The sequence below is a fragment of the Bufo bufo genome, chromosome 1 (genome assembly GCF_905171765.1).
Source record: "Bufo bufo chromosome 1, aBufBuf1.1, whole genome shotgun sequence".
Classification (NCBI taxonomy): domain Eukaryota; kingdom Metazoa; phylum Chordata; class Amphibia; order Anura; family Bufonidae; genus Bufo; species Bufo bufo.
Window position 1 is genome coordinate 105,524,698 of NC_053389.1, and position 16,588 is coordinate 105,541,285.

The 16,588-nt window shown below is 46.0% G+C and overlaps 1 protein-coding gene across 1 annotated transcript in view; it reads right to left on the minus strand.

Annotated features, from left to right (window-relative positions):
* Nucleotides 1–16,588, minus strand: part of PRKCZ (protein kinase C zeta) — a 264,054-nt gene that overhangs the window by 198,936 nt on the left and 48,530 nt on the right. The window contains exon 3 of the mRNA XM_040427515.1: nucleotides 14,187–14,308. Within this exon, the coding sequence (XP_040283449.1) occupies nucleotides 14,187–14,308 (122 nt within the window). The remainder of the gene's footprint in view (nucleotides 1–14,186; nucleotides 14,309–16,588) is intronic.

A 16,588-nucleotide genomic window follows, 5' to 3' on the forward strand; every position in this document is an offset into this window, starting at 1 on the left:
CCCAGATCACCCCCCTGCACCCCAATTAACCCTTTGATCACCCCTTTGATCGCCCCTGTCAATCACTAGTGAAAGGAAAAAAAGTGATCAGTGTAAACTGTCACTTTTTTTTTTTCACTGGTATTGGCTGTTAGGTTTTAGGGATAGTTTAGGCCCCTTGGTTAGGTAGTTTAGCGTCAGTTAGCGCCCAGCCCACCGCACCGCAGTCACTTATTCGCTGTTTAGCGTATCGCTAATCAGCATTTGTACTTTTATAGTATCTGTAAGTGATCAAAACTGATCACGGTCAGATCTATAATAGTATTAGTGTCACCTTAGCTCGCCCTCCACCCGAAACGCAGTGTTTGCCCGATCAGGCCTGATCGGTCGCCCACACGTGCGTTCACCCACGCCCGCCCCACCGCAGTGACAAAAAATATATATTTTTTTGATCACTGCACATTCACTTTACACGCACTGCGGCGATAAAAAAAATCAGTTTTGATATTTTTTTATCAACCGCAGCGGCCTCCGGTACTTCGCTAGCCTCCCCTTTGTAAGACAGGCTTGCTTTTTTTCTTGGGTAGTCTCAGGGAATACCCCTAAATTTAGTAGTCCAAAATGTCAAACAGGGGGTATTCTTCTGAAGAGGCCTACAGGATTCTGACCCAGTCGGATGAGGAGTGGGAACCCTCATCTGACGAATCTAGCGGGTCAGAATATGAACCTGTGGAAAGCAGTGGCTCTCTGACCCAAAGTTCGGACGAGGAGGTGGAGATCCCTGATAGCACCAGGCATACCAGGCCCCGTGTCGCTAGACCACAGGTTATGCAGGATCCGCTTCAAGAGCAGCAGAGTGGGGCTGTCGCTGCCGGATCACGTGGTGAGGCATACACCAGCAGCGCAGCCCTCCCTGGACCTAGTACCAGCACTGCCGTACAACATGGTGACATGGCGAGCACCAGAAGGGCAGTTGAAGCTGGTACGGTGGCACGTGCAGTAGTTACCCCATCGCAGCCACCGCAAAGACAGGCCCGTAGAGTCCCTAGAATCCCTGAGGTGCTGGCAAACCCTGATTGGCAGTCACCAACTTCAGCCGCACCATTAGTTCCCCCTTTCACCGCCCAGTCTGGAGTTCGGGTTGAGACAGCTCAAATCGGTTCAGGCCCTGGGATTTTTTGAGCTGTTCTTGACTGCGGAGCTCTTGGACTTAGTCGTGGCAGAGACAAACCGGTATGCCACACAATTTATATCCGCCAACCCGGGAAGCTTTTATGCCCAGCCTTTCCGGTGGAAACCAGTCCAAGTTTCCGAACTTAAAATTTTTTTGGGCCTTCTCCTCAACATGGGTCTAACTAAAAAGCATGAATTGCGGTCATATTGGTCCACGAACCCGATTCATCACATGCCCATGTTCTCTGCTGCTATGTCCAGGGCACGATTTGAGGCCATCCTCCGTTTCCTGCATTTTAGCGACAACACCACCTCCCGTCCCAGAGGCCACCCAGCTTTTGACCGGCTCCACAAAATTCGGCCCCTCATAGACCATTTCAACCAGAAATTTGCAGATTTGTATACCCCCGAGCAAAACATCTGCGTAGATGAGTCCCTAATACATTTTACCGGGCGCCTTGGCTTTAAACAATACATCCCAAGCAAGCGTGCCCGGTATGGGGTCAAATTGTATAAGCTCTGTGAAAGGGCCACAGGCTATACCTACAAATTTCGGATCTATGAGGGAAAAGATCAGACCCTGGAGCCGGTCGGTTGCCCTGACTACCTGGGGAGCAGTGGGAAGACAGTCTGGGACTTGGTGTCACCCTTATTCGGCAAGGGGTACCATCTTTATGTGGACAATTTTTACACAAGTGTGGCCCTCTTTAGGCATTTGTTTCTAGAACGGCTTTGCACCTGTGGCACCGCGCGAACTAGTCGTGTGGGCTTCCCCCAACGGCTCGTTACCACCCGTCTTGCAAGGGGGGAGAGGGCTGCCTTGTGTAACGAAGAACTGCTCGCGGTGAAATGGAGAGACAAGCGTGACGTTTACATGCTCTCCTCCATTCACGCAGACACGACAATCCAAATTGAGCGAGCAACCCGTGTCATTGAAAAGCCCCTCTGTGTCCACGACTATAATGCGCTCATGGGAGGGGTGGACTTCAATGACCAGATGTTGTCTCCGTATTTAGTTTCCCGCAGAACCAGAGGCTGGTATAAGAAGGTGTCTGTATATTTAATTCAATTGGCGCTGTATAATAGTTTTGTTCTCTACAGTAAGGCTGGGAGAACACGATCCTTCCTAAAATTCCAGGAAGAGATCATCGAGAACCTCCTGTATCCAGGAGGTTCCGTGGCCCCATCCACCAGTGTAGTTAGCCGTCTACACGAGCGACATTTCCCCAGTGTCGTTCCTGGTACCTCAACCCAACCATCACCCCAAAAAAGATGTCGTGTCTGTAGCAGGAGTGGAATAAGGCGTGACACCCGCTATTTCTGTCCTGACTGTCCTGACCACCCTGCCCTATGCTTTGGTGAGTGTTTCCGGAAGTACCACACACAGGTACACCTAGCATAGGGATTGCATCTCACAGGACAGGCACACAGGGCTATTAGGGCCCTTTTATACTCACAGCTGCTGCAAACCTCTCCTTTCACCTGGGATAAAGTGCATAACGTACTTCGCCACATCTTTGGGCGATTTGCGCTTTGCACATTGTCCCATGGGGAAGGAGAGGTTTGTTCTATAAAAGGTAAAAAAAAACTAAAACAAAAAAAATAATACCGGTAAGTAAAAAAGTTAATGTTCAGTTAAAAAAGTTTAAAAAAAGTTTAATATGTTCTGTTCAAAAGTTAATAAATTTATTGCGTTGCGGCCTGGTTTTTTCTTTTTTGTTTTGTTTTTTTTACCTTCCAGGTGGACCAACCGATGAACCAGCTGCAGCACTGATGTGCATTCGGACAGAAGCATTGCGCTGCTGTCAGATTACACGCAAGTCGGTGTATGCGGCGCTGCAAGACGAGATTTCTCCTCTGCAGTAAAAGATACGTTTGCCGAGGCATATGAGCTGAGGAGGTGGCGGTGTTAATATACTTTGGCAAACACTTTGTATATATAAAAAAAAAAATCCCGGCAATGATTTATTCATCCACATCGATTGATGTGAATGGAGAAATCTGGTTTGCCAGGGCATACGAGCTAAGTGGGTATGGATGTTGGGCGAAGCTCCTATGTCCTGGCAGACGCCTTTCCCCTCCTTTTTCTTTTTTTGGCAGTGATTTTTTCATCCACATTGATCGATGCGAATGAAGAAATCTGTGCCGTTCATTTTTTTCTTTCAGCCCAGAGGCTGAACGGAAAAAAAAAATCTCATTACCTGTATGCTCAATATAAGGAGAATAGCAGAAACTCCTAATGCTGGGCATACATGTAATGATTGCGGAGATCCTCAAATGCCAGAGCAGTACAAACACCCCACAAATAACACCATTTTGGAAAGAAGACACCCCAAGGTATTTGCTGAGGGGCATATTGAGTCCATGAAAGATTGAAATTTTTGTCCCAAGTTAGCGGAAAGGGAGACTGTGAGAAAAAAAAAAAATCAAAAAAATCAATTTCCGCTAACTTGTGCCAAAAATTTTTTTTTCTATGAACTCGCCATGCCCCTCATTGAATGCCTTGGGGTGTCTTCTTTCCAAAAAGAAGGGGCCCCAAAGCGTGAGAAGAAGTCTGGTATCCAAATGTCTAAAAATGCCCTCCTAAAAGGAATTTGGGCACCTTTGCCCACCTAGGCTGCAAAAAAGTGTCACACATGTGGTATCTCCGTATTCAGGAGAAGTTGGGGAATGTGTTTTGGGGTGTCATTTTACATATACCCATGCTGGGTGAGATAAATATCTTGGTCAAATGCCAACTTTGTATAAAAAAAAAATGGGAAAAGTTGTCTTTTGCCAAGATATTTCTCTCACCCAGCATGGGTATATGTAAAATGACACCCCAAAACACATTCCCCAACTTCTCCTGAATACGGAGATACCAGATGTGTGACACTTTTTTGCAGCCTAGGTGGGCAAAGGGGCCCATATTCCAAAGAGCACCTTTCGGATTTCACTGGTCATTTTTTACAGAATTTGATTTCAAACTCCTTACCACACATTTGGGCCCCTAGAATGCCAGGGCAGTATAACTACCCCACAAGTGACCCCATTTTGGAAAGAAGAGACCCCAAGGTATTCGCTGATGGGCATAGTGAGTTCATGGAAGTTTTTATTTTTTGTCACAAGTTAGTGGAATATGAGACTTTGTATGAAAAAAAAATAATCATTTTCCACTAACTTGTGACAAAAAATAAAAAATTCTAGGAACTCGCCATGCCCCTCACGGAATACCTTGGGGTGTCTTCTTTCCAAAATGGGGTCACTTGTGGGGTAGTTATACTGCCCTGGCATTCTAGGGCCCCAAATGTGTGGTAAGGAGTTTGAAATCAAATTCTGTAAAAAATGACCAGTGAAATCCGAAAGGTGCCCTTTGGAATATGGGCCCCTTTGCCCACCTAGGCTGCAAAAAAGTGTCACACATCTGGTATCTCCGTATTCAGGAGAAGTTGGGGAATGTGTTTTGGGGTGTCATTTTACATATACCCATGCTGGGTGAGAGAAATATCTTGGCAAAAGACAACTTTTCCCAATTTTTTTATACAAAGTTGGCATTTGACCAAGATATTTATCTCACCCAGCATGGGTATATGTAAAATGACACCCCAAAACACATTCCCCAACTTCTCCTGAATACAGAGATACCAGATGTGTGACACTTTTTTGCAGCCTAGGTGGGCAAAGGGGCCCATATTCCAAAGAGCACCTTTCGGATTTCACTGGTCATTTTTTACAGAATTTGATTTCAAACTCCTTACCACACATTTGGGCCCCTAGAATGCCAGGGCAGTATAACTACCCCACAAGTGACCCCATTTTGGAAAGAAGAGACCCCAAGGTATTTCGTGATGGGCATAGTGAGTTCATAGAACTTTTTATTTTTTGTCACAAGCTAGTGGAATATGAGACTTTGTAAGAAAAAAAAAAAAATCATCATTTTCCGCTAACTTGTGACAAAAAATAAAAAGTTCTATGAACTCACTATGCCCATCAGCGAATACCTTAGGGTGTCTACTTTCCGAAATGGGGTCATTTGTGGGGTGTTTGTACTGTCTGGCCATTGTAGAACCTCATGAAACATGACAGGTGCTCAGAAAGTCAGAGCTGCTTCAAAAAGCGGAAATTCACATTTTTGTACCATAGTTTGTAAACGCTATAACTTTTACCCAAACCATTTTTTTTTTTACCCAAACATTTTTTTTTTTATCAAAGACATGTAGAACAATAAATTTAGAGCAAAATTTATATATGGATGTCGTTTTTTTTTTGCAAAATTTTACAACTGAAAGTGAAAAATGTCATTTTTTTGCAAAAAAAATCGTTAAATTTCGATTAATAACAAAAAAAGTAAAAATGTCAGCAGCAATGAAATACCACCAAATGAAAGCTCTATTAGTGAGAAGAAAAGGAGGTAAAATTCATTTGGGTGGTAAGTTGCATGACCGAGCAATAAACGGTGAAAGTAGTGTAGATCAGAAGTGTAAAAAGTGGCCTGGTCTTTCAGGGTGTTTAAGCCCTAGGGGCTGAGGTGGTTAAATTGCATTGCGCCTGTGCGAAAAAAAACTGAACGCGATCGCAGGCAAAACTGAGTGAACTAGTTTGCGAAATAGCGCAGTTTTCACTGAACGCATCCGGACACGCGCGTCTGCAAGGGGGCTTAGACTTAAAGCGGTTATCTTCAGGATAGATCATCAATATGAGAACAGTGGGGGTCTGACATCAAATACCCACCCACCCACGTCAATCAGCTATTTTCAGCTGCTACTAGAAAGAAAACCATGGATGGAGCCGAAAATCACTGTGCATTGGCCGCGACACTACAATCTGCAAAATGTAATATATACCAAGGCTTGACAAATTTCCTTGGAATCTAGGAGCCAGCTAAAAAAGTTAGGAGCCGTTTTTTATTTTTTTATAAAGCCTCATTTTCAGCGACAAAAATAACACCTCTTAAATTAACATATAAAGAAGTCTAGAACCAAACAACATGGGCATTGTTTATTATTAGTGTACTGTGACGTCACTGTGTGCAGCATCTCTTCAGTGTTTATCAGTGTACTGTGACGTCACTTTATGTATAATCCTTGCGCTGTGACGTCACTGTGTATAATGCATGTGCTGCAGCTGACAGAACAGAGATCCCTTCCCCAGGATGTTTGGTCCGGGCTCTTCATTCATCTCATAGTTCTTCTCTTGTAAACTTATTTTGTAACTAGATAAAACTGAAGCAGCGCTGGTTTTGAAGAGAAATGTCCCTCGTTGCCGCCTGTATCCGCCGTCACTGTGGGATCGCTGCCCTTCTGCTGTCCCGGATTATTTGTCCTGTCCGGGGGATAATGGAGTTGCTGTTGTCAGCGTCTCCGGGGCCGTCCTTGTGCTCCTTCCGCTGTGGACGCGCACTGAGTCCAGGCCAGGATTTGGTTCCAGCTCTTGCTGGATCTACATCCCGTGCTGTGATGGGGAGGGGGTGGGGCTGCGGTCCTGTTTGTCGGAGGGATCTTGGAGTCCTGTGAGTGCGTTAAGCCTCATGCACACGTCCGTGTTCCACAGACCGTGCGATACCGGCCTGGATGCTTTATACCAGTGTATTACTGTACTGCGGCGGCAGCAGCAGGAAGCGCACGGCGTCATAGCAACCAATGACACCGTACGCTCCTGCACTCAGAAAAAATCCAGGCCGGTATCACACGGTCCGTGTTCTACAGACGTGTGCATGGGGCTTTACGGTGATGAGACTGCTCCTCTCCGGGAAACGCTGGAAGAGTCTTCGTACAGGAAAACGGAAACCCCGCCGTAGTCACCTGTGTCGTTCTCGGGACATGAGGCATGCGGTGGAGAGCGCCTAGCGGGCAGGTGAGCGCTGCTACGTACATGTCGTAGGTCACTCCGCAGCCAGCTGCACCGCCTGTCACATTGAGGACCTTTCATTAATTGTGAACTAAGTGTTATGATCTGTACAGCGGCGCCCAGGGATCTCACTGCACTTACTATTATCCCTGGGCGCCTCTCTATTCTCTTGCTATGCCCTCCGGTATCTTCGGTCACTTGGTTATAGTAGGAGGAGACTGCCCTTGTTCTCCTGGGCGTCTCCTTCTCCCAGGCTGTAGCACTGGCCAATCGCAGCGCAGAGCTCACAGCCTGGGAGGAAAAAAAACTGCGATTGGCCAGCGCTACAGCCTGGGAGAAGGAGACGCCCAGGAGAACAAGGGCAGTCTCCTCCTACTATAACCAAGTGACCGAACATACCGGAGGGCATAGCAGGAGAATGGAGCGGCGCCCAGGGATAATAGTAAGTGCAGTGAGATCCCTGGGCGCCGCTGTACAGATCATAACACTTAGTTCACAATTAATGAAAGGTCCTCAAAGTGTTATGATCTGTACAGCGGCGCCCAGGGATCTCACTGCACTTACTATTATCCCTGGGCGCCGCTCCATTCTCCTGCTATGCCCTCCGGTATGTTCGGTCACTTGGTTATAGTAGGAGGAGACTGCCCTTGTTCTCCTGGGCGTCTCCTTCTCCCAGGCTGTAGCGCTGGCCAATCGCAGGTTTTTTTCTCCCAGGCTGTGAGCTCTGCGCTGCGATTGGCCAGTGCTACAGCCTGGGAGAAGGAGACGCCCAGGAGAACAAGGGCAGTCTCCTCCTACTATAACCAAGTGCCGAACATACCGGAGGGCATAGCAGGAGAACGGAGCGGCGCCCAGGGATAATAGTAAGTGCAGTGAGATCCCTGGGCGCCGCTGTACAGATCATGACACTTCGTTCACAATTTTTTGCCAGCTGAAAGGTCCTCTAACGCTCCAGTGACTGTGCCCGGCTGCTGGTGTGCTAGGCCTATTTTCAAGCAGGGGCAAATACTAGAGGAACTTTATTTGGAGAGGAATTTTTAAAGTCAGGTTTGTAGAAGTTGGGGTTGCTGTAATTTGCATTGTATATAAGGCTCGACAAATTCCAGGCGCCAGGTCGCCATGGCGACCAGGAATTTTGTGCTGGCGCCTGGGATTTGTCGAGCCTTATATACAATGCAAATTACAGCAACCCCAACTTCTACAAACCAAATAAAGTTCCCCCAGTATTAATGTTGGTTCAGATACAGTACTGTGCCCATAGACTTCTGTGGGGCCACACTGTACCTCTGTACAACCCCATTTTCCTAAGGGGACAAAAATACATTTTCTCTGTGAAAGGGACCTGAAAAAAGTGCACCATGCTCCTTCAGACATTATGTTATAGAGCAGGGATCAGCAACCTCCTTTCACTTTTAGGGGAGTGAAGTGTGCATGCTGGGAGTAGTGCCGTCGGTTGCTGATCCCTGTTATAGCGTAATTCTCACCTAGGATTCAAGCTTCTAGGGGATAATAACTTGAAACCCGATGCTGATCACAGCACCGTGCAGCCAAACGCTTTCCAAGAAAGTAAGCTTGACGTGAAATCATCATCACGCCTGGCTTTGTCAATCAACACCCCCATTGCTTCTAGAGAGTCATTTGCATACATTAAAACTTCACTTTCTCAGCAATGTGGGAACATATGGACATGGGACCAACACAGATGCCTTCAGCTGCCAGGCGCACATGGAGCAGGTCAGCCAGTTTCATAGGTACAAATCTGCTGACAGGTGGCCTTTAAGGTTTTGTAGCCCAAAATGTAGTGTTTAATTCTAGGCGTACTGTAGAAAAGGGTTGCAAAAACTTGACGTAAAAAAAAAATTGTTATTATTAATGTAAATTGCCTGAAAACTGATAAAATAATAAAACTGTCATAGTTATTTGTGCACTATAGAGCCAGAAGGAATAAAGTAGGGAGGGAGACTAAACAACCAGGATCTTTCAGATACTAGTAATGTCCTTTGAACATTTAACAAGGAGTAGAAGAAATACAGCATTGAAAGGAGCAGGGATGAAAAATGCCAATTCATCAAACAGACCATGGGAGGGAGATGTAATTCAAATCACTGGTTCAACTAACTGAATGACAAAAAGCTGGGAAGCTGCCACCATCAAGACCAATATAAAAGGCCGCAAGCAAGATGGAGCAACTGTCAGACTGCGTATCAAGGACACCCACGGGAAAGATTGCTGCTCTGCAGTCACAGGAGGATACGATGCCCTGGCTATAATGACCTTGATTAGAAGGCTGTCAACGTGATTCTGTGCTCCCCCAAATTCTCTACATACAGACTAAACAACTCATTAGTTAACTTAACTATATATATATATATATATATATATATATATATATATATATATATATATATATATATATACACACACACACATACACACTGTAAGAAGGTACCTGGAATCATCATGGATGGAAGGTATGTGTCACCGAGGTTCCTGGCCTCGGTGAAGTAAGAGCCAGTATTTTATGTGCCAGCAGCAGCTCCCCCATGTTCCAGGCCGGGTTTTGCCAGGCATAAAAACCAGCCAGCACTGCCAGGTGTGTGGATTTACCTCCCTCTAACAGTGGAGCGCAGGAGTCTGTGTGCTGTGCTGGGATTTGAGGTTTGACCCGGGCTGGAGGACTCAGGCCCCTCTAAAGGCGAACAGGCCGCCTATGGACTTGATGAGGCTGAACAGCTAACTGGGTGTGAATTAACACCCAGGAGAAAAGGTGACTTATTGCTTATGGACTTTCCATTTGTATGAACAAACAAAGCCACCTGCGTTTTGTGATACACCTTATCCTCATTTTGTTATACACCAATTTGCCTCTCCCAACTACCAGAGCAAATCCCCACAATACACACTCGGCCGCTCCCTGTGCTGTGACTGCGCACATCACGAGGACATCTGCGTGCTGCCACAAGAGCAGGAACTGGATTCCCAGAGCGGCGGCATCCGGAACTGGAGAGAAATTGATTTATTGTTTTTGTCTGATCTGAGGTCTGAAAGGGGGTCTTAATATTGGGGGTCTGATCTTAGAGTCTGAATAGGGGTTTTATTAACAAAGGGAGTCCGATCTGAGGTCTAATTGGGGGTCTGATGGAAAAAAAAAAAATCTTACTTTCCTCCTCTAAAACCCAGGTGCGTCTTATAGGGTGAAAAATACAGCTTGTATACATACACACATGCACATCTTTGCAGTGTGAATAACTAGTACATTTACTATTTTATAAATGGTGTATTCCTACCCGTAAGATATGCCATAAACATCCAAAAAAGAGTTTACCTCTGGGACCGACACCGTTCTTTTTTTGTTTTTTTCACAGAAAAATGGTTACAGATAGTGTTGAGCGAGCATGCTCGGCCGAACTGCTGTTTGGCTCGAGCATCGCTATGCTTGGCACATCAGAGTGCTCGAGTATAATTTAATACAATGAAAGTCAATGCTCTGAAGAAGAGAGGGTGTCTGTTCACAAAAAAAAGGTTAGAAATTGATGGAAACCCCATCAAAATGGTTTGGAACCAGCATTAAGAGGATGGCTGGATACGTCTTGGACTCTTATTATCTATGACATACAACAGACAACCACACAAAGGCTATATATGCCAAAAGCCAGGTATATGCAAGCCATCAATCTATCCATGAGACAGATAACAGGCTGAGTCAGCATACCTTACAATGGCAGCCTTGTGCACTATGAGACATTCCAAACCAGCTCTCATCTGACTGAGAGCCAGTAAGCCTCAAAGTTACTTCAGATCTGTTGGATGGCTTGGGGTGGACCTGTGCACCTAGATCAATATTAGTGTGACGAAAAGTTTTCCGATTGTCCTAACATAATATTCGATAACCTTTCTATACAGATTTGTCATGTGAAAAACGAATTTGCATAAACATGGGCATATGGAAAAGACATGCAAATAAGCAGAATCTGCCTTGTTTTTCAGCTGAAAAACCATTTGCATGGAAAATTCGATCTACACTTCTCATGAACAGGGCCATCTATTGGTTTCATAGTCTTATGACAAGACTAATAGTCTTGTCATAAGACTATGAAACCAATAGATGGCGCTGTTCATGACTCAAAATGCTATTATTTTCCCTTATAACCATGTTATAAGGGAAAATAATTAAATTTACAGAACACCTAACCCAAACATCAGTGAAGTCTGGGTTCGGGTCTGGGTACCACATTCAGTTTTTTATCACGCGCGTGCAAAATGCAACTGAACAACGCAACGCAATCGCAGTCAAAACTGACTGAAATTGCATGCACACTCGTGCGGGGTTCCCGCAAAGCACAAGCGACGCATCCGGAGCAAATCCGGGATGCCCGTCTGAAAGAGGCCCAAGGGTTACATAGCATCATAAAATCAATATAATGCTATGTGACCTAGGCAGTGCTGGGAGGTCAGGCAGGGAGCTGCGCTACGGACTCACAACGTGACACACGCTCGTCTGCAAGGGGCCTTATCTGGCTTTCTCAGCAGAGGGGTTGACTTGTCCCTGATTTACCAACAGCAATGTTGTCAAGTATGAATATGTAGAGGGGTTGGCATATCCCCATCTTCACCCCTCCAACTCCATTGATATTGGCATCAGAGTATTTCATGTATCGCGCAGGGCAATGGCTTTTTATTGTTTGTTTACAATGGCACACTGCTAGGCAGAGGCTTCTGATGGGCGTGCTTTAGCGCTGCCCTAGCCATTTTACAGGCTAGGGTAGAGCTAAAATCCGCTAATTAGTGCCAGTGACCTAACCAGGCTCGCTGCTGAGCAGAAGCCTCCGCCTAGCAGTCCCTTTGGAGAGCCCGGTACGTCACCAGATCTCCTAAAAAGCCTTTGCCCTGTGCGATTCGGGGGGCCAGTGGGGTGAAGATGGGGATATGTCCGGGTTCGGCCTTTGACTTGATATGTGAAGCATGTCCCATAGAATACCATATTATGGAGATATTCTAGACCAAGTCCATTACTTTCTGAGGGGAGGTTATTTCCTTAAAGAGGACCTGTAAACTGCCCTGACATGTCTGTTTTAGCAAATACTTGCATTCCCCATGTAATAACTCTAGAGAATCTATTCCTATGACTATTTTGTGCCATTCCACTATTATTTTTACTAGAAGTAGAAGCAGTACGTGGGGGACACCATCTGGATCTTCACTGCAAACTGATAATTCGTGACTTCTAGCAGGAATAATAAAGGAATGGCACAGTATACAGACCTAAAAATAGATGCTCCAGAATTATTACATAGGGAATGCAAGCAGTTCGGGTACTTTCACACTAGCGTTATTCTTTTCCGGTATTGAGTTCCGTCACAGGGTCTCAATACCGGAAAAAAACGCTTCAGTTTTATCCTAATGCATTCTGAATGGAATGCATTCCGTTCAGTATGCATCACGATGTCTTCAGTTTAATCTCTTTACGGTATTTGGCCAGAGAAAATACCGCAGCATTAATCCGGCATTAATTCCCATTGAAATGTATTAATGCCGTATCTGGTACCAAGTGTTCCGGAAAACTGGATCCGGTTTCCCAGTCTGCGCATGTGCAGACCTTTAAAAATGCAGTTTTTATAAATACAGTTTTTCCGGATGACACCGGAGAGACAGACTCGGAATTTCAATGCATTTGTCAGACGGATCCGCCCACAAATAATATCCGTTTGCATACGGATTTCTGGATCCGGCAGGGAGTTCCGGAGACGAAACTGCCTGCTGGATCCTCACAATGCAAGTGTGAAAGTACCCTTAGGCTTCGTTCACATGACCGTTCAGCCTTTCCGTTGTCCTGCTCGTTTAGGAGCAGAACGGAAAAGGCACATAACTGACGCCAAACTGAGTCAAACGGAGCCCTTAGGACCCCACAGACTAATGGGGTCCATTATGTTTCCACTCAGAAGATGATTTTTAAGCAGAGACAAAAGTCCTGCATGCACAACTTTTGTCTCCGCTTAAAAATCATCTTCTGAGCGGAAACATAACAGACTTCATTATAGTCTATGGGGTCCTAAGGGCTCCGTTTGACTCAGTTTGGCGTCAATTATGTGCCTTTTCCGTCCTTTCCGTTCACCTGCTCCTAAACGGAGCAGGAGAACAGAAAGGCTGAACGGTGATGTGAACAAAGCCTTACTGAAACAGACATGTCGCAAGATTTTTGCTGCTGTGTGGGCAGTATAACATCTGTATTGAACGGCTCCAATGAGTTCACTCAATACAGAGCAGATGCCACGCAGTCCTCATATTCATGGAGCTCCCGGCTCTAGCTTTCCCTGCCGTTGTTTGCATTAGGAAAAAAGTGGTCAGTGCAGTGCGGGGGATGAAAGCTGTGAAAGAGCAGGACGCTCATGAATATGAGGACTCTATGGCATATGCGTTCTGCTTGTGCTGCATTTGGTAAATAAATAAAGAATGTAGCAAAATGACTGGGACAATTTGAAGGGGTTGTACAAGAATGGGGGAGTTTTGGCAAATCCCCCACATCTGGTCAGACCTGTGAAGGTAAGCTTGCTTACCTGCTTCCTGGGGCAGTCTCCCCGCTCCTTCTCCTCTTCCAGGCCTGTGATGCTCCGCTGGGCTCCCTCACTCCAAACATCAGGTTTGACGCTGCCTGCAGCCAATCACAGGCCGTGGTGGTGACTGGATCCCCTTAAGTCATGACAAATGGTCACATGAAAAGGGGATCCAGTCTCTGCCATGGCTATTGATTGGCTGTAGCAATGTCACACGGGATGCTTTCAGCAAGGGAGCCCAGAACTAGAAGAGAAGGAGTGGGGAGCCAGCACCAGGAATCAGGTACATAAACTTCCCTTTACAGGTTCAGACAAGTTGGTTGGGGCGGCGGTTGTCAATATCCCACCCCAGTATAGCCCTTTTAAGTAATTTACCCAGTGTTCTGCTTGTGGTATCTGTCACTAGTTTATACTTCCGTGAGATAAAGGGCAGCATTAAACTGATGACTCCCTTTTATACAGGGCCGTATGACACACCATACAGCGGCACACTTAGGTTTTTTTTTTTTGCATCCCCTTCCATCTTTACACAATATGAAATATGAGGTGGGAGGCTTAGGGAGGAGGTAGGAGGTCTGCATTAATTTTGGTGTAAGCAAGAGTCATTTGTGGGAATAGTGCCCCATTCACGGAGAATAGGATGTCCGCCCCCAATACCTTCATCATCAATCCACTTCAACGTGATCGGCTGCCCCTGGTGGAGACTGCACATCTCTCTCACTTCATCGCACAGTTCATCATAATTCATCGACGCTCCCAGGCGGGTGATCAGAATATCTCTGCAGAAAACAAACACAACATACAGATGGGTGAGACAAATTGGAAGGAAGAGTCAGATCGCTGACATTTACAGCGCAGGGTGTGATCCGGTCTTCTAGTGATGTCATCGCCACTGTCTACAGGATACTCATCCCTGGAATTCATCTGCTCGCCCGCCTCCCACGTATATTAACAGCAAACATCAGAAATGCTCTGACACAACCTGCTACCATATACTGAATCAACCGAGATGAGATTTCCTTCCCCTCCATCCATTATAAGGAAAGCAGGATTGTGCTCATCTCAGGGCATGAATACACAAAACTCAGTTTTTGCTAGGAGGAGCCCCTCTCAGCCGCTATCCAATGACTGCGTCAGAGTCACATCTAGCTTTGGGTGCATTCAGGGGAACATTCTTGTACGTGGTATGGGGGAAGAGGGGCATTTTCTTATTTTCTACTGATGGGTTCCAATGCTATATACCTGTGATGGCTAACCTCCGGCACTCCAGCTGTGGTAAAACTACGACTCCCAAGATGCACACTTGCTTGGCTGTTCTCAGAACTCCAAAGAAATGAATGAAGCATGCTGGGAGTCGTAGTTTCACCACAGCTGGAGTGCCGGAGGTTTACTATCACTGCAGACGGTATGTCTCTCACATGGAGTATTACAACACAGCCTAAGGGCTCATCCACACCACTGTATGTATTTTGCGGTGTGCAAAAAAAAGGATTAGTAAAAAAGCTAACTAATCTGATACAGATAGACGTCATCCTCTCACAGACCAGCATGCACGGCTGGAGGGCTCCAGGGGGCCTGCGATGCAGCTCCGTTTGGTCAAATGAAAACACTCACTTTTAAATGTAGGACCCTGAGCGGGCTAAAGCCCCATAGGTGGATCCATACTTCAGGACTGCCCATCCCGGTTAGTTGACCTGGGTATGCGTCACTATTAGGTGAATCCCTTTGCTCCTCCCCCTCCATAAAAACTATCCTCCCTTATCCATGCAAAATATGAAAAAGAAGCGCTCCACGTCATATTCGCGTGGAGCGCATACATACACTGAGCTGGAGAGCCCCAGTACAGGGATGCAACCTGCATATGAAAATCCCGCGATATTACGCTGGAAGGCCACACACAAGGTGGAAGGTTGTAATGCTATTTTTCAAATACAGAAGCCATCTTTTTCTAGTCCTGGACAACCCCTTTAAGTTGTAAGTACACACTTTGCTGGGGCTCTTGGCAATAACATTAATGATTGCAGTACCCGACTGCTAGGCTAGGGTAAGGTCATACGTCTTGCATGTCTAAAGAAACCTCCAACAGATGCCACAACGTTTTCTCCCTCATTAATCACCATGCAAATTTAAGTGCAGAAGCAATAGTGAATCTGAACCATGCACCATGTAAATGGGATTGGGAAAAAAAATCACCTTTCACACGTGAAGTCAGATGAACAGATAAACCCAGCCATAGGTAGCCATTATGAAATAGGGTCTAGGCTGACAGAGGATTATAGGCTGTACATACTCCATGAAGGAAATGAATAATTACTGTAAAAACCCTGATTAATAGACAGAACAGCACATGCACTTCATTACAATAATGACCTGAATTAAGAGCATAAGCCTGCCTGTAGTGCCCTGTCTGAGGGCAGCAGAAACTAATGACAGACCCAGATTACAGCGCCGGGGCACTTTCATCGTGTAGGGATTTTCATAAAATCACTGCTTCTCTGCTGCAGCCAAGGTTGCAGTCTTCTGTCTGTGCCCTGCAGTTCTGGATGGTCATGAAATGCCAGCTTCCAGTCAGTGCCCCGACCCCCACCACTGATTGCCAGTCTTCTCTTAGGGTGAGCACTGCCAATCAATATGGGGAGGATGGGAGGCACAAGGCTGATGAATATTAGGATTCAGAGCGGAGCTCGCTACGCTGTAATCAGGGCCTCAGATCATCAGATTCCCTTTACGGTGTCCTGCGCCAATCTCGGTGATACACGGCTGGTTGTTCAGCTGTACTGAATTCTATCCATGCTGAAAATGGGATGCTGCTTGTTAATGCTGCACTATGTACATTCTAATCAATGATTTTGTGGGTGCCATCGGTACACCGGCAGGATTAGGATGGGAGACAACTCCACCCCCAGCTGTTTAACCCCTTAGATTCCTCATTAAAACGGAGAAAGGGGGCCCCCCTCAGTCGCTCGATTGCAGGGTGCTAATGGCTTGTCACTGAGGTATGCAGTCTTACAGCACCTATTAGCCCTCCCAGAAGCAACCAAGTTCACACACATATACAT